This window comes from Haplochromis burtoni, unplaced genomic scaffold (genome assembly GCF_018398535.1).
Source record: "Haplochromis burtoni strain Fernald_Lab_line unplaced genomic scaffold, NCSU_Asbu1 Contig_290, whole genome shotgun sequence".
In the NCBI taxonomy this organism is placed as follows: Eukaryota; Metazoa; Chordata; class Actinopteri; order Cichliformes; family Cichlidae; genus Haplochromis; species Haplochromis burtoni.
Window position 1 is genome coordinate 751750 of NW_024582651.1, and position 19591 is coordinate 771340.

Here is a 19591-nt window from a genome sequence, read left to right on the forward strand (position 1 = left end):
CAGGGTGTACCCCGCCTCTCGCCCTATGACAGCTGGGATAGGCTCCAGCGCCCCCCGCGACCCTGAACAGGATAAGCGGACGCGAATGGATGGATGGATGGATGTTTCAGTTCATATCCTTTGATCATTCAGAGACAGCTGAGCACGGTACGATGTTTGCCTAAACCTAACTTACTGTTAAAGAACACTAAATGAAGTCCACTTATGAAACTAAACCTTTCTGCATCTTTCTGCTGTCATTTGTTGTTTTGCATTAACATTAAAACCATTACATATAACCAGTCGGTAATATCTAACAAGAACAGAAGTTGAATGAAAAACACAAAACAATGTGCAGAAGACCCAGGACCATGACACATGAATGCAATCCATTCCTTCCACTTTTGTGAAAAGGTGTCTCCTTTAGACCTTTGCAAGAAACCCATCCTCTCATAAAGATATCCTTTATATACCCTTTAATTACTCCAAGATACAGCATCATGGGATCTACAGGGATTTTGCCACCTATTTCCTTTCTTAGAGTTAAACATGTATCGTCCCAAAATATTTGAACTTTCATGTCCAAAGATTTTGTGAGTAGGTGTCATTCATGTGACCACATTGCCTCCTGCTGTTGTGACTCACATTCCTTTCAAGGTGTAACAAAGACAGAAATTCAATTTTTTCTAACCAAATTCTCTCCAGTCTGTTGAGCTTGTGTGTCACCCACATAGAAGATAAATTCTACTTTGTTATTTGTATGTCTAGTTCTTTTTTGTTTTAATGTAGGTATTATTCCCTTTGTGCTTCTGCAGGCCTTGGTATATTTTTCCAATTATTCTGTTTATATGTTTCAGTCTATATATATACACTATGATGCTAATAAAGAAATAAATGAAGACAAAGGAAAAACAATATTACGATGATGTAATAGGGAGAAAGGAGACACAGCTCCTCCTCCTGATACTTGTATTAAATGGCTCCTCCAGCGACTTTTCTCGAAATCAGTTCTTAGTTCAAGTCGACATCATGCTGGTGACTCTCTGTGCTCTCATCACTGCTCTAACATGTAAACATTTTGACTTATTTTGCACACATATATACTAATTTCAGTGTGTTTCTCTTGACTGTATGTCTTCTTGATGTTTGCAGGTGTGAGTGGTGTGACGGTGGTGACACAGAAACCTCCTGTTGTGTCAGTGAGGAAAGGAGAAACAGCCACCATGGACTGTAACCTGGGGACTGTTACTAATGACCCTGCATATTGGTATAAACAGATTCCAGGAGGAAGTCCTCAGCATGTAGTGAGGTTTCGTCATAGCTGGAGTTCTCAATACTATGGCTCTGGATTCTCCTCTCCAAAATTCACATGTACTCATCAGTCAACAACAGATTATCGTTTGATCATTAAAAATGTGGAGGAGGGAGACTCTGCAGTCTATTACTGTAAGACATGGGACAGCTCTGTTAATGAGTACACATCACAGTGATTTACAGTGTGACAAAAACTTCCTCACTATTACTTCTGCTTTTTGTGCACAAACTCGGTGCACCAAAGGCACACAATTAGTTCTTAAACATTGCTCTGTTAAATTTACTAATTGTATTTTTTTTTCCATTTCCACTTTGACTTTAAATAAACAAAGCATCAAAATGTACACACATTATTCACACATAAAACCTCACATCATCAGCTTTTAATATTATTGTACTGTAAAACATGTTTGATCAAAAACATTCTCAACATGTTAACTGCTTAATCTGATTTCAAGCCACAGTAAGAAGAAAAAATGAGACCACACAAATCCTCTTTATATTACAGTTCAATCATTTCACTAATTCATGCTTTACTAAAATTAAGTCAAAAATAAAATAAGACTGCATCAAATTCAGATCAGGTCCTCTAGTTGCGGAGAGTTTTTATTTTGAATGGGCTTTAGTTTTGGAGTGATTGTGTTGAAAGTTGTCGTTGTTGTGTTTAAAATTTTAAACCTTGCCTTAAAATGCAGGCACGTTCCATGTAAGATTCTGGTTTCCTTATTTAGTAAGGAATGTTTACTTCCTGCCGTTTATGGGCTCCCCTGTACCTTGTATATAGTGGACCATTAAAGGGGGTTAAGCCATATACGGGGTGAGGGGAGATGACCCTTTTATGACTAGGGATGTTGTAAACATCTATTGTGTAGCAGGAAGTCACGTATACAGAGACACATACACACACACACACATTCACTAACATGCTCGCACATGCATGCACACACACAGTGCCTTAGCTTTTGTGACACGCTATATAGGTTTTTCAATTGGGTGTTGTGTGTTCACTGAATACATGAATTTCTCTTTGTTTATTTATTACCATTATTTTTTTTTTTGCTACAATCAAGATGTCAGAATGTCCCAATGAATAGTCAAGGACCAAAATGTGCATTTAGAATATGCCTTTTTACTGCTTGTGCTGTTTGCTCAATGCAAAGTTTACATGTTAGAAATCAGAATCAAGTAAAATGTTTAAGTCATGTTTTTATTTGCAGATATTCAAAGGAACTGATATTTTGCATTCACTCAAAAGCATTGGATATACAACATTTGTTTTCGTTTTTAGTAAACTAGAATACTTTTTCAAAGTAGCCACTAACATAAATTTAGAATGACAAACCTGAAAATGTTACATTTTAGTAAGGTGAAGATACAAGAACATAATCAACGTGTAACCACATTTGTGAAATGTCCGCTCTAACTTTGTTAAATAAATACAAATAAATATGTAAAGAAATAAATACAATGCAGCGAAAATGCATGCTGTTCTATATTTGTAGACTGGCAAGTAACATTACACAATTCTGTATGCACAAAACCTCCTCACAAATTATATAAAACATCACCAACTCTGCAACATTGTGTATGTGTCCTTTCTATAAAATTGATTACCTTGATAAAAGCATTGAATTAAAAAGATTCTTTTTTACTTTTTAGTGAACAGAATAATTTTACAGTTAGTGTGAAAGTTGTCACTAATGTAACCTTTAGTGAGGTAATTAAAGAAGAACCTCAACATCATCCAAAAATGTCAAAATGTCACATTATTAATTTCTAACAGTGTTCTCTAGACAGTGATATGTTTAAATGTAGAAAAATTTAAACCAAGGTTTAATTTTTGAATAAAGCACAAGATTAAGTATCAAATGTAACCAACTGTAATCCTGTCTCATTTTGGATGTGGAGAGAGTAACTATTCCAAAATTCAAAACAACAAATAAAAACAAAAATGAACAATGGAAAAAAAGAAGATGACAAAACATTACCAACACCATTGAGAACACAAACAATATTAGTAATACAGACAAAACAAAAAACCCTCCAATGCTCCTCCTCCTGTTAGTTGTATTAAATAGCTCCTCCACCATCACCTCTCCACTCAGTTCTTAGCCCACACTGACAACATGCTGGTGACTCTCTGTGCTCTCATCACTGCTCTAACATGTAAAGAGTCTAAAATATACTGAAGAATAGACCTCATGCTATATTCAAATGTCAGTGTGTTTCTCATGACTCCATATCTTCTTGTTTGCAGGTGTGAGTGGTGTGACGGTGGTGACACAGAAACCTCCTCTTTTATCAGTGAGGAAAGGAGAGACAGCCACCATGGACTGTAACCTGGGGACTGTTACAAATAATGTTGCTGCCTGGCATAAACAGATTCCAGGAGGAAGTCCTCAGCATGTGCTGAGGATGTATCATGGCTGGAGTTCTCCAACCTATGGCTCTGGGTTCTCCTCTCCAAAATTCACATCCACTCATCAGTCAACATCAGATTATCGTTTGATCATCAAGAGTGTGGAGGAGGGAGACTCTGCAGTCTATTACTGTCAGACATGGGACAGCTCTGCTGCTAGCGGGGTATCACAGTGATTTACACTGTGACAAAAACTTCCTCACTATTACTTCTGCTTTTTGTGCACAAACTGCACCAAAGGCGCACAATTAGTTCTTAAACATTGCTCTGTTAAATTTATTCATTGCATTTATTTCATTTGCACTTTCACTTTAAATAAACAAAGCACCAAAATAAACACAAAATATTCACTCATAAAATCTCACGCCATCAGCTTTTAATATTATTGTGGTGTAAAATATGTTTGATCAAAAACATTGTCAACATGTTAATTTTAAATCAGATTTCAAGCTGTAGTCTCTAGTTGCAGAGAGAAGAAGCATGTTAATGAGGTAGAAAGAGAATGTAAACATATTCTCTTTCTACCTTCACCTTGAGTGAATTTCTCTGTGTTTGTGTATGTCTATTGTTTTTTCTTCTTTTTTTCTTTTCTTTTTAGATAATCAGTGTATGTAATTTGTTGTTATGAAAGAGGAATATACTGCTGAGAGGAATTTCCCCATGGTTATCAATAGTATAAAGTATACATTATTATTATTATTATTATTATTATTAACCATATAATGTCATGTTATGGCTGTGACATTCAGGATTACGACCCAAATGCAGGACTCAAACAAAAGGTTCAACTGAAAAAGGCAGATTTATTTGCTGAGACAAAAACTCGGAATATTACAACTGAGAAAAACAAAACTGGAAATTAGAAAAACACAGACCTAGAAGTTATCAGGTGTCACAGAGAAAACACATAGCAATGAGGGAGTATGATTGTACAACATAACAATAGACAGAGGAAAACACAGGGCTTAAATACACAGGGAGTAACGAGGGAATCAGACACAGGAGGAGAGCACAGCTGGGAGCAATCACACATAACCGGACGTGAAGGAAGCAAAACTGGAAACATTAAGAAAGAACACCAGACTATCAAAGTAAAACAGGAAGCAGGAGAAGGAACGGAGATACAGACTTGACACAAAAATCCGACTGACAGCGGATGCAGAGCAAACATGGGTCACAGAGACAAGGGTAACTAACACTCACAGAGAGACATGACTGACTGGGGAGACACAAGAGATGAACGAACACAGAGACAAGGGTGACTCTACAGGAAACGAGGAACACAGGAACAGCACAGAGAAAACACAGCAGCAGAGACTAAACACAGGCTGAGATAAATACTACGGGAGGGAGAACTAAGATCACTGAGAACTTGAAAGGAAACCAAAATCATGAACAACAGTAATCAAAGAATAGAAATCCAAAACCTGAGTCGCAGACCCAGGACCATGTCATATACACTGTTTAAGTCATTTATATTAATTTTTGAAGAGCAAATACAAAGAAGATTATATGAAATCATTGAGATTGAAACAATAATGCTCATACAAAGGCAATTTTCACTGTATGAGGGGAGAGGGAGGGGCAACAGGAGGACAAAGGAGGGGGGAACAAGTAAGCTGTAGTGCCTTTTCACTGTGCAATACTTTTTGTTAATAACCAACGGTGTAATAGACTTCAATACTTGAAATGTGCAATTCCGTTGTATTCTTATTCCTATTTATTCTATTTATCCCTTTTGTATACTCTTTATTTAAATATGTCTCTGTATTTATATATGTGTATATATGGTATTCTGCTCACATTCTGTAACTTCTGTCGGTGCTGTGCTATTTGGAAACCAAATTTCCCAGAGGAACCCACCCGAGGGATTAATAAAGTTTTTTCTTATCTTATCTTATCTTATCTTTGTCTTGTCTTATAAATTATTTATATTGGTAATTTAAGTCTTTTATAAAAGAAGGCTGTTTTTCTGAAACTCCTCTTTCAGTTCTGCTCTCCTCTGTGTCTTTATAAGTGTCATTGATTACCACTTCATAATTAAACAGGCGGAGACAGGAGACTCTTCAGTTTATTACTGACACACATGATGAAATGATAATAATGAGTAAGTATCACAGTGGGGTGGGACAAAAGGTACTCACTATTACTTGTGCTTTTTGAGACTGGTCCATGTTAAAATAAAAGAGCTAAGAAGAATTATAAAAATATGATCTTCTCGAAATTAAGTGAATGTCTCTATTTAAAAAATTTCATGATGTGATATTATATTATATCGGAAATCTGTTCACTTTTTTATTATAGATTATATCAGTAAGGAAGCTGATTAAATATTAACTGATAACTTATGGCAAAGAGGTGGGATTAAATAAGTGTGTACTTCTTTCCACTCCCTTTATATATGTACATGAATCAGAACGGTAGCAATATTTAAATGTACTGAGTTTCGTATAGTATTTTTCTTTCACTTATTTTCTTTACTAAATGTACCTGTATATTGTTTACATGTTTGAAATAAATTAACAATAACAAATAACCCACCACCTTGAAACCTTTTCCACATTTGTCAAAACATGAACAGTCAATCACCTCAACTCTGTGATGAATGAATACAAAGTTTTCACCATCCCTGAAGACCAAGTCATCAAAAATATTCAGTTTGAAGTAATTTGACTGAAGACATTAATTCAGTGATGGACTATTCTGGAAAGTGATCAATCTAAAGTTGTGACTGACAAAAGTACAGAGTTTTGATGAGATTTGACCCAATGCGAGAAAAAAACTGAAATAAACACTGAATTACTTTTTTGTGACTCTTTTTAACATTTATCACTGAGCGTATAAATAAGCAAGGAATTTCAATAATATGCACATTCATCTACAACAACACAAATGATCATACACACAATGCTAACAAACACAAAAATGTGTATGCTGCTGTATGTGATTTGTTTTAATAATATAAATTTGATGTATACTAGTCTATAGTGATAAACTCTGATAACTGTTACATTCCAGCTGCAGCACATGTGGCAATAATCAGACTAAAAGGATAGTGTTTGTTACACAATGAGGTTGTGTAAAATAGATACATCTAAATGAAGAACTGTCAACTGTCAAGACAAACGTTTTATATTGAAGTTTTAAATGCAGCTAAATTAAAGTTTAGTTGGTAATCAATCATAAACACCTGTGGGTAGAAAGAAAATGTAACGTGTGAGCATAAAGACATCAGTGATAAACATTTGTTTCTTTTACAACAACTTTTTTCACAGAGTAGTTTCTTATGACAAACATGAGTGTAAATGATGAATATGAATCAGAAACATGTGAAATGTGAAACTCCTCATCAATCATTTGATCTATGAATGAAAGTAATTTTGTTGAACCACCTCCTCCTTTGGTTTCCTCTGTGTCTTTATAAGCTCCAGTATCTCTTCTCACAATCTCACTCACATCTCAGCTGAACAGTAAAGATCATTTACACCTCACACTGACAACATGCTGTGGACCCTCTGCACTCTCATCACTGCTCTAACATGTAAGATCTTCTTCTCATTCCTATTTTTTTTAAATTCCATATTTAGAGTTAAACTTTTACCTTCACTTTTTTCTGTGTTTCCTGGCAGATGTTGATGCAGTGATCGTGTTGACCCAGACACCTTCTGTTCACACAGTTTCTCCAGGTCAACAAGCTGTTCTCAACTGCAACATAGAGAGATATGATGGGAATTATGTTAGATGGTATAAACAAGTTCCTGGAGAGGCTCCTCAGTATGTTCTAAGATTTCTTCATTCTGGCAGCTCACTTGAATTTGGAACAGGATTCTCCTCAGACAGATTCAACTCTAAATCCTCATCAAACATTGATTACCAGTTCATTATCAAGCGAGCAGAGACAGGAGACTCTGCAGTGTATTACTGTCAGACATAGGATGACTCTGCTTCTGCACCCGTATCACAGTGATTCAGGCTGTGACAAAAACCTCCTCATTAGTACTTCTGCTTTTTCAGACTATCACTTACAGATTATAGATCCATCAAGAAAATTCTAAAGAAAACGCACCACCTTCAGATACTGTGTTTTTAAATACTGGATTTCTAGTTTTTGTTCTTTAATTAAAAATATAAAAAGGAAAACAGTGAAACAAATTCACAAATTATCAGATAAACCAAATTACATGTTCTCTCAATCAATTTGGTGCAGTTCTCACAGCAGAAAAGCCCACTGTGCATGCTCGTCTCAGAACAGTTAGGACACTTTTTATAACACAGACTCATCTGTGCAAAAGACACTTCAACAATGAAACTGTTTCACATTTGTCAAAACATCAATAGTCAATCAATTATTTAAACTCTGTGATGAATGAATGTAAAACTTTAACTACACTACAGAGTCATCAAAATGTTTTTTTTGTTTTTCCTCAAAATATTACTGACCTTTGATAGAGTTCTGCAGAGAGTGAGCTTAATGTAGAACAAAAATGAAATGTGAAGAATGTCTTTGAAACTTTACATAACTGATGAAATGGAGAAGAGCAAAATAATACTCGTCAAACTCTATGCATGAGAAAACAGACAAAGAAAACACATAACGGTATAGTCCAGGTGGAAGTTTTCCACTTAAATAAAGCCTGCAGACGAGCGGTAGCTAACATTCTTTAATCCAAACACACAAAGACAACAGACAACCAAGCTTGATGGAGCCCCTGCATGTCCGCGGGACAGACGGTCAGCAGAGTCTCTCTGAGTCTAGCATGGCTCTCTCCAGGAACAAAAGGCAGTACACAGCTGTTTCACACCTTAAGGTTCACACTCCCTTGCTACTTCCCAGAGTCCTCGAAGAGACAAAAGACTGGTCCTCTGGAGTTCCTGTTTCCCCCAACATCCTTACTACACCCCCTACCATTTGTCTTAAGTATGAGTGTCAGACATGTTAAAATCCAGTGGCACCAAGGCATTACAATAACATGATTAATACATGAGTGAAAGAAATTCCTATACACCAGTAAAGTCACACTACATACATTCAGCAACCACTTTATTAATTATGCCTCTTCCACTGCTCGCCACAGTCATCCAAATATCTAACCAGCATTTCACATCAGCAGCAACTCAAAGCATTTAGGCATGCAGGCATAAGACTGCTGAAGTTCAAACTGAGCATCTTTGAACAGCAAAAGCAAGAAATTGTATCAGACATTTTATAGACACTACTCACATGTCTAACTGTTACATTCTAACTGCAGTTTAACTGAAGTGTTGTAAACATGCAGTTAAACAAAAATCCAAAGCTATACTGAAGTTAGACCATCTTCATTTACATTTAGTAGTGATCACAAACATATTTATAAAGGCAGAAGGAAAATGTAGAAAGGTGAGGATAAGGACACTAGTAAATGTTTGATACTTTTACAACCACTTTTCAAGAACATTATTTTTGTCAGACATGGGGATTAAACATGACTTTGGTAATCCTGATGGTGTGATTGATTGTAGTTATTGTATTATTAATGTATATATTTTTCTATCATTTGTACAAATTCATGATTAATATTGTAGTAAATAATTAATATAGATAACTGTGCAGTCAGACAAGTGAAGACACAAAGGGATATGGAAGTCAGGGGTAAACAAAAGGCAAGCATTTTTTGTGGCTGATAACATGAACTCAAACGAAGGCAAACAGGGCTGAGAGCTAAATGAAAGCCTAAACTGGAAGAACTGAAATAACTGAGACAGAGATGAGACAGAGGAACTATGAATGGACTAAGACAACTATGATATGGTAACTATGAATACCTGCAGGGAGGTAACACAGATGATCCGACAAAGACTGAAAGGACACACACAGACTAAATATAAAGAAGGGAGATTAGGGGAAGTGGAAACACATGAGGAAACAGCTGACACAATAGACCAGGGGTAAATTGTTCTTATATAGCGCTTTTGTACTCTTTCTGAGCACTCAAAGGACTTTATACAACTAATTCATTCACCCATTCACACCCATTCACACGAACACCTTCTTCTGAGCTCTTAAGTGCTAAGTATCTACCATTCATACACATTCACACTGCGATGGACGCATCGGAGAGCAACATGGGGTTAGTATCGTGCCCAAGGATATTTGGTATGCCGACTGGAGCAGCCTGGGATCGAACCACCTTCTGGTTAGTGGCTGACCTGCTCTGCCACCTGAGGTACAGGTACACACCCAGGGGCGTCGAACTCCAGGACTCGAGGCCCGGTGGGTTAATTAAATGATTAGTTCATTACCAGCCCTGGAGAACTTCATGTTGAAGTTCTAGCCCCGTTCTAGCCAACTTACACTGGCTTCCTATTAAATATCGATTTGATTTTAAGATCTTATTGTTTACTTATAAAATTCGAAATAATAGGGCGCCAAATTACTTAGCTGATCTCCTCTGTCAGTATAGCCCTTAGAGAGCACGAAGATCATCGGGTCAACTGCTCTTAGTGCAACCTAGATCTCAGCTGAAGACTAGAGGAGACCGTGCCTTTGCTGTTGCCGCACCCAAATTATGGAATAATCTTCCTCTTGACGTTTGCGCATCTGATTCTATTCAATCTTTTAAATCATGTCTAAAAACTTACTTGTTTAACCTAGCATCCGAGGCTAATTAGAGTGATTTTCATCCGGCTCTGCATTTACATTATGTAATTATTTTATATCTGTAATTTATATTTTTTATATTGTGATTTTATCTGTGTTATGGTATTACTGGGAAGCACTTTGGTGTACTTTGGTCTTTAAATGTGCTATACACATAAATTTGTTATAATTTGATATGATACATGTTAGAAATCACAGTAAAGCAAAATGTTTAAGTCATATGTTTATTTGCAGATATTCAGAGAAACTGCTATTTTTCATATATCAATAAAAGCATTGGCTATACAACATTTGTTTTACTTTTTTAGTGAGCAAGAATACACTTTCAAAGTAGCCACTAACATAAATTCAGAATGACTAACCTGAAATTGTTGCATTTTAGTAAGGTGAAGATATGAGAACATAATCAATGTGTAACCACATTTAACTGTTTTACTCTAAAGAAATGCTCTGAAAATGCCTGTTTTTCCATATTTGTAGACTGGAGAGTATCATTACACAATTCTGCTTGAAAACTCAAAGGGAAAGGTGACACTGGTTTAAAACGTCGGTTGTAAATTTGCAAATAAATCTTCACTCTCAGTTAATGAAGCATCACATCTACTCCTCCCTCTCTTCCTGTCCAGGATACATCTGCAGGTCTTGGTATCTTTTATAACTTCATGCAAATGAAGTCGTGTCAGCTCTCTGTAACATTAGATGAGACTTCCCTGGACTATAAAATGTGATTTGTATTATTATATTTTCAGGCTGCATTTCACTATAATTTGGTAAATTAAAGGCAGTTTACCTCTTTGGTTTGGTCTATGAACTTCTCATAACAAAATAAACTAAATGGAGTCCAGCTCTGTAACTAATCTTCACTGCAGCTCTACTCTCAACTCTACTCCTTTACAGTTCACTTGGTCTTCAGGAAGTCCCTGTATACTCTCTCCTCATGAGTATTGTTGTGCACCAGTAGGAACCCGGAATCCACTGGACCAGAGACACACACTCCTCCACTGTACTGGAGGATTTGGAGTCCAGGTTTTTCTTCATTCTACCAGCTATGACACTGACCATAACCAAATACAAAACTAGTGAAGAAACACTCAGAAAAAGTAAAAGGGGAAAATGCCAGTGACTTCCACGTGTAAAATCATTTGTTTTGATTGTTCTTTCATCATTGCCCGTGTTGTGCACCTGTTGTTGATTGCATTAAGACTAAAGCAGCTGAAACTGATTAACAATCTAACAAACCTCTGCTACTTGACTGATCAGACCAGAAATTTAACATACTTGATGCGATACTCTTAAAAAGTGTTTCTTTAATTTTTTTGGAACAGCATATATTTTCTGTGCTTCCCTTTCACTGGATGTTGTTAATGGTTTTTCATAGTTTGGAAATTTTAAGCTGAAAACTTAATGTTTCTGTAAATAATGCTAATATCATTACTGTCATTTTCTAGACTTTCAGACTTTTATGGCATTTCTAGTTGCTGAACATTGTGTATTTTCTGGCTGCAGCCTCTGTGCTCCTGTGCTGATTAACAACCCCCTCTGCTACTTAACTGCAGCTGGGGCTGATCAGCTAATGAGGCTCTCCCTCTACCAGGAGGTGACTCGGACTGGAGGAGAGAGTTGTGCTGGGAGAAAAGCTGCAAAAGCAGTCTGATCAAGTTAGTGGGAAAGTAGTCACTAACGTAACGTTTATTGAGGTAAATATACAAGAACCTCAGCATCATTAAAAATATCTAACAGTGTTCTCTAGATGGTGATGAATTCAAATTTAGCAAAAGTTACATCAAGGCATATTTTTTGAATAAAGCACAAGTTTAAGTAAAATATAACGAACTATAATCCTGCCTCACTTTAGATGTGGAGATAGTAACCATTATAAAATTAAAAGAACAATCAAAAGAACAAACAAAAAAGAAATGAAAAAAGGGGAAAAAGAAGAAGAAAACAACAAGACATTACCAACATCAGTGTTAATGAAAATAATGTTAATGATACAGGTTAGAGAAAGGGGGACGAATCCAACGCTCCTCCTCCTGTCAGTCTCTCTGAGTTTCAGTGATATATTTAATGGTTCACACCTCCTCTCCTCTACAGAAGGAGTCTAATCTCTTTCCAAATTACAAATCCATTCTCAACACACACTGACAACATGCTGGTGACTCTCTGTGCTCTCATCCCTGCTCTAACATGTAAAGAGTCTAAAATATACTGAAGAATAGATCTCATGTTACATTTAAATGTCAATGTGTTTCTCGTGACTCCATGTCTTCATATTATTTGCAGGTGTGAGTGGTGTGACGGTGCTGACACAGAAACCTCCTGTTTTATCAGTGAGGAAAGGAGAGACAGCCACCATGGACTGTAACCTGGGGACTGTTACTGGCAGTGCTGCTCGGTGGTATAAACAGATTCCAGGAGGAGTTCCTCAGTTTGTGCTGAGGTTTTATCATAGCTCTAGTTCTCCAACCTATGGCTCTGGGTTCTCTGCTCCAAAATTCACATCCACTCATCAGTCAAGATCAGATTATCGTTTGATCATCAACAATGTGGAGGAGGGAGACTCTGCAGTCTATTACTGTCAGACATGGGACAGCTCTGCTGCTGTATCACAGTGATTCACACTGTGACAAAAACCTCCCTACTGATACTTCTGCTTTTTGATGCTCTTTTTTTCACATGCTGACAAAAGACCCATTCAACAGACTCAGTGTAAACCCACCACCTTCAAATACTGTGTTTATTGTTATTTTTTATTTTAATGTTCATCAATGAAAACTCAACAACTTCAGACAGTCTATTAATAAACACTGAATTTCTCTTTTTGATACATTTTAACTATCATCACTGAAAGTATAAAATATCAAGGAATATGATGACCACCAAAAACACAAATTGCCATATATATGAACACAATTATGTGCATGTTTTTAAATAACAGCAATTTGACAAACGGTTGTCTAAAACTCTGATAACTGTCACATTCTAGCTGCAGTAAATGACATTAATCAACCTAAACAGATACTGATAAAGTTGCATAATGAGGTTTAAAAATGTTTCATATGAAATAAAAATGCAGCAAAATTCAATTTTATCTGTTGCTTCTCTTCTCACTACAATCGTTTTCACATCTCAGCTGAATATTAAAGGATGTTTACACCTCACACTGACAACATGCTGGGGACTGTCTGCTCTCTCATCACTTCTCTAAAATGTAAGACGTTCTTCTCATCTCTTTCATAGCCCATCTTTTTGGAGAAAGACATTTCACTCATGTTCTTTATGTGTTTGTTGGCACATGCTAATGCAGTGTTAGTGTTTATTCAGATACCTGCTGTCCACTCTAGATAAGGAAGGCGTTCTCAGCTGCAACACAGAGAAATGGTTGAATTATGTTAGATGGTCTAAACATTAGTTTCTTTTTTTATTATTCATATGGCACATTTAATTACAACAGCAATGTTGACCAAAGTGCTGTATAAAAATACAAAATAATTAGTACCAAATAACCCATAATATTAGTACCAAACACCAAATGCCAAACAAATATCAAAAAACTCTCTTACTGTATTAAAAGCCAATGAATACAAAAGTGTTTTGAGATGAGATTTAAAAAGATTGACAGTAGGAGCCTGTCTGATGTGTAAGGGTAGATCAGGGGTAGGCAACTCCAGGCCTCGAGTGTCAGTGTCCTGCAGGTTGTAGATGTGTCCATGATCCAATACGGCTGATTCAAGTTGTTAAATTACATCCTCAACATGTGTTAAAGTTCTCCAGAGGGCTGGTAATGAACTAATCTTTTAATTCAAGTGTGTTGACCCAGGGTGATATCTAAAACCTGCAGGACACTGGCCCTCGAGGCCTGTAGTTGCCCATCCCTGGTGTAGATTATATCACAGTTTAGGCGTTACAACCCCAAACGCTCGATCACCTCTGTGAACCAGCCTCGACCTTGGTATGTTTAAAAGCAAAAGATTATTTGATCGACAAGATCTAGAGGGCACACAAGGCTGTAAGAGGTCAGACAAATACCCCGGAGCCTGTCAATTCAGGGCTTTGTAAGTCAACAATAAAAAAATTTTATGCTTCAATTAGAATATATAGATTATGACGCTAATTAAGAAACAAATGAAGAAAAAAGAAAAACAATATTACGATGATGTAATAGGGTGAAAGGAGGAGACACAACTCCTCCTCCTGATACTTGTATTAAATAGCTCCTCCAGCACCTTTTCTTCAAATCAGTTCTTAGTTCACGTCGACATCATGCTGGTGACTCTCTGTGCTCTCATCACTGCTCTAACATGTAAACACTTTGAAATATATTACACACATATATACTAATGTGTTTCTCTTGACTTCATGTCTTCTTCTTGTTTGCAGGTGTGAGTGGTGTGACGGTGGTGACACAGAAACCTCCTGTTTTATCAGTGAGGAAAGGAGAGACAGCCACCATGGACTGTAACCTGGGGACTGTTACTAATGAACCTGCTTGGTGGTATAAACAGATTCCAGGAGGAGTTCCCCAGTATGTAGTGAGGTTTCGTCATGACTGGAGTTCTCAATACTATGGCTCTGGATTCTCTTCTCCAAAATTCACATGTACTCATCAGTCAACAACAGATTATCGTTTGATGATCAAAAATGTGGAGGAGGGAGACTCTGCAGTCTATTACTGTGAGACATGGGACACTTCTGTTAAGGAGTACGCATCACAGTGATTTACACTGTGACAAAAACGTCCTCACTATTACTTCTGTGTTTTGGGTACAAACTCAGTGCACCATATAAACAATTAGTTCTTAAACATTGCTCTGTTAAATGTATTTATTGTATTTCTTTATTTATTTCCACTTTCACTTTAAATAAACAAAGGACCAAAATATTTACATATTATTCACACATAAAACCTCACATCATCAGCTTTTAATATTATTGTACTGTAAAACATGATTGATGAAAAAACATTGTCAACATATTAACTGGTTAATCTGATTTCAAGCCACAGTACGAAGAAAAATGAGACCACACAAATCCTCTTTATATTACAGTTCAATAATTTCACTAATTCATGCTTCACTAAAATTCAGTCAAAAAACAAAAACAAGACTCAGATCAGATCAGCTAGTTGCAGAGATTTATTATTTTGAATCAGCTTTAGTTCATCAGAAGCATGTTAATGAGGTAGAAAGAGAATGTAAACATATACAGATCAGTGAATTTCTCTGTGTTTATTTCTATTGCTGTTTTTGTTTGTTGACGGAGAAAAACACAGGGCTTAAATACACAGGGAGTAACGAGGGGATCAGATACATCTGGGAGCAATCACACAGGGACATGAAGGAAGCAAAACTAGAAATATTTACAAAGGATGCGAGACTATCAAAGTAAAAGACACAGATTTGACACGAAGATCCAACTGACAGCGAAGACAGAGCGAACATGGGTCACAGGGACAAGGGTAACTAACATTCACAGGGAGACATGACTGACTGGGGAGACACAGGAGATGAATGAACACAGAGACAAGGGTGACTCGACATGAAGCGGTGAACACAGGAACAGCACAGAGAAAACACAGCAGCAGAGACTAAACACAGGCTGAGATAAACACTAAGGGAGGGAGAACTAAGGTCACTGAAAACCTAAAAGGAAACCAAAATCATGAACAACAGTAATCAAACGTTATAAATCCAAAACCTGAAAGACAAATACTGAGTCGCAGACCCAGTACTGTGACATATACACTGATTAAGTCATTATATTAGTTTTTGTAGAGCAAATTCAAAGAAAATTATGATATCATTGAGTTTGAAACAATAATGCTCATATAATGGCAATGTTCACTGTATGAAATTATGAATTATTAATATCAGTAATTTAGTCTTAAAAGCTGTTTTTCTGAATCTCCTCCTCTTTCAGTCTTTATAAGCTTCAGTATCTCTTCTCACTACAGCCTCTCTCATCTTTCAGGATCAGTTTCTCCACCTACTATCATAGTGCTGGGGACCCTCTGTGCTCTCATCACTGCTCTAATGTGTAAGATGTTCTTTTTATTGATTTTAAAATCTGTATATTTTTAGGTAAATCTTTCACTCATTTTCTTTTCTCAGTTTCTTGGCAGATGTTGATGCAGTGATCATATTGACCCAAACACCTGCTGTCCACACAGTTTCTTCAGGTCAAGAAGCTGTTCTCAACTGCACCATAGAGAGATATGATGGAATTATGTTAACTGGTATAAACAAGTTCCTGGAGGGGTTCCTCAGAAAGTTTTCACTATTCTGGCAGCTCACTTGAATTTGGAACAGGATTCTCCTCTGACGGATTCAACTCTAAATCCTCGTCAAACATTGATTCCTAGTTCATAATTAATCAGGCAGAGACAGGAGACTCACAGTCTATTACTGTAAGACATGGGACAGCTCTGCTAACAGTGGAGTATCACATGGATTCACACTGTGACAAAACCTCCACACTGATACTTCTGCTTTTTAAGACTCTTTCACAACCTGGTAAAAGACACCTCTAACAAACAAACCTTCAAATAGTGTGTTATTTGTTTGTTCATATTTTTTTTTTAATATTTATCATTGAAATCATGAACAAAGCAAACTGGGGAAAATCCATATTCATCCATCCATCCATCCATTCGCTTCCGCTTATCCTTTTCAGGGTCGTGGGGGGCGCTGGAGCCTATCCCAGCTGTCAGCCAATAACTACTCATATGCAAAATCATATACAAAAAGCAGACCTACATTGTATGCATGCACGTATAAGTAATATAAATTTAGACACCAGACTCAACTCTTAAATAGTTATAAACATAGATTCAGCATCATTAAATGTAAGAAAAGAAGAAAATGTGTGATGTGTGACAATAAGGCCATTTGCATTTGAACTAAAATTGTTCAAGGAACTGCCTGTAATGATTCAAGTCTCTGATGGAGAGTTTTTCAATGAGGACAATTCACTTTACTTTGTAACAGGATTCTCCTCAGACTGACTAAATTCTACATCATCATTAGATGTGGATTTAGAGTTAAAAGGAGGGTAAGCATTGTACTGCACTGAAACATAGACTATTGAGTAGAACATAAGACAATCATGAATACTGAGACAAAAAACAAACAAAACACAACTGAGTGACACTACAGCTTTTATGAATTCTGAAGAGTTAACATTTCCAACCATTAATTGTAGAACAAAACAAATGAACACAAAAATGAATTTGAGTGTCTAAAACCAAAATGTTTTAGTAAACGCAAATTAGTCAGTCCTCTAATTGTTGTGTTCAACTCTCAAGATGTAGATGAGCGACACTGGTATTTGTTTTTGTGAATCAGGGGAACTATATCAAAACGCCTGTATCACAGTGATTTCATTTGTGAGAAATACCACAAAACTCATGTGGCTCAAGTTTGCAATGAAAAAGGCGCCCACACAGTTCTAGTACTAAAATTATTCTCTTTTTTGAACTCTGTATTCAGTTGTTTAATGTTCATAAATGGCGTAACATTTTATCAAATGTTCTCCTAATCCTAAACACTCCAGTTTCATGTGAATTTCCAGAGAAGTTCATACATATTTTCCAAACATAAAACTGGTAATGGTAAAAGCATCAGTAATAAACCTGAAGGACATAGCAACCATCCTTCCATACATACATCTTCTTCCACTTGTCCGAGGCTGGGTCGCGGGGGCAGCAGCCTAAGCAGAGGATCCCAGACCTCCTCCAGCTTCTCTGGGGGAACATCAAGGTGTTCTGAGGCCAGCCGAGAGATATGCATATCCTGGGTCTGCCCCGGGGAATCCTCCCAGTCAGACATGCCTGGAACACCTCACCCAGGAGACATAGCAACAATTTTTCATAATAAAATGCAATAGCACAATTTTAATGGAGAGGAGGGAGACATCACAATCACCAATATTTATTAATACAAAAACAGAATTACCCTCCACTGAACATAAATTACCCAAACATCGCAAACTACGCAGATTTAGCTCCTCCTCCTGTCAGTCTCTCTGAGTTTCTGTCACATATTTAACGGCTCACACCTCCTCTCCTCCTACAGAAGAAGAGCAATCTCTTTCTAAGTCACAGGTCTCAACACACACTGACAACATGCTGGTGACTCTCTGTGCTCTCATCACTGCTCTAACATGTATGGAACCTCATTTATATTTCAGATTAGTAGTTATTTGTTGTATTCATATGTACTTGTGTTTCTCATGACTCCATGTCTTCTTGTTGTTTGCAGGTGTGAGTGGTGTGACGGTGCTGACACAGAAACCTCCTGTTTTACCAGTGAGGAAAGGAGAGACAGCCACCATGGACTGTAACCTGGGGACTGTTACTAACTATGTCTATTGGTACAAACAGATTCCAGGAGGAGTTCCTCAGTTTGTGCTGTATTTTTATCATAGCTGGGGTTCTCCAACCTATGGTTCTGGGTTCTCCTCTCCAAAATTCACATCCACTCATCAGTCAACAAAAGATTATCGTTTGATCATCAAAAATGTGCAGGAGGGAGACTCTGCAGTCTATTACTGTAAGACATGGGACAGCAATAATGCTGTATCACAGTGATTTACACTGTGACAAAAACCTCCTCACTATTACTTCTGCTTTTTGATGCTCTTTTTTTCACATGCTGACAAAAGACCCATTCAGCAAACTCAGTGTAAACCCACCACCTTCAAATAGTTTTTGAATTATTTTAATGTTCATCATTGAAAACTCATCCACTTCAGACAGTCTGCTAATAAATACTGAATTACTTGTTTTGATTTTTACATTCATCACTGAAAGTATAAAATATCGAGGAGTATAATGACCACCAACAACACAAATTGCCATATATATGTACACAATTATGTGCATTTTAAATTATGTGCATCTAACACAATTAAACCTATTATGTGTGTGTGTTTTTAAATAACAGCAATTTGACAAATGGTTTCCTAAAACTCTGATAACTGTCACATTCTAGCTGCAGTAAATCACATGAATCAACCTAAACAGATACTGATAAAAGTTGCATAATAGGTTTAAAAATGTTTCATATGAAGTAAAAATGCAGCTAAATTGAATTTTATCTGTTGCTTCTCTTCTCACTACAATCATTTTCACATCTCAGCTGAATAGTTAAGGATGTTTACACCTCACACTGACAACATGCTGGGGACTGTCTGCTCTCTCATCACTTCTCTAAAGTGTAAGACGTTCTTCTCATCTCTTTCAT

General features: G+C 36.8%; 1 protein-coding gene and 3 gene segments (V, D, J or C); all 4 read left to right on the forward strand.

Moving 5' to 3' along the window:
- LOC102302891 (immunoglobulin lambda-1 light chain) overlaps positions 1 to 19591 on the forward strand; it is a 62035-nt gene that overhangs the window by 33931 nt on the left and 8513 nt on the right. For 2 of the 17 annotated variants that reach the window (XM_042227921.1, XM_042227920.1), the window contains exons 2-3: positions 1132 to 1461; positions 4536 to 4540. The exons of 11 other annotated variants lie outside the window; for them this stretch is intronic. In XM_042227921.1, the coding sequence (XP_042083855.1) occupies positions 1132 to 1461; positions 4536 to 4540 (335 nt within the window). Of the gene's footprint in view, positions 1 to 919; positions 1049 to 1131; positions 1462 to 3404; positions 3460 to 3550; positions 3881 to 4535; positions 4541 to 19591 lie in introns of those variants that run through there. 4 more of the 17 variants (XM_042227914.1, XM_042227915.1, XM_005940341.2 and 1 more) reach the window with 4 other exon arrangements.
- Positions 7176 to 13188, forward strand: LOC106633600. The segment is given in 2 exon segments: positions 7176 to 7253; positions 12633 to 13188. Coding segments are annotated over 2 exon segments (372 nt in total).
- Positions 14588 to 15082, forward strand: LOC121815748. The segment is given in 2 exon segments: positions 14588 to 14652; positions 14730 to 15082. Coding segments are annotated over 2 exon segments (378 nt in total).
- LOC121815751 lies at positions 18412 to 19154 on the forward strand. The segment is given in 2 exon segments: positions 18412 to 18511; positions 18608 to 19154. Coding segments are annotated over 2 exon segments (369 nt in total).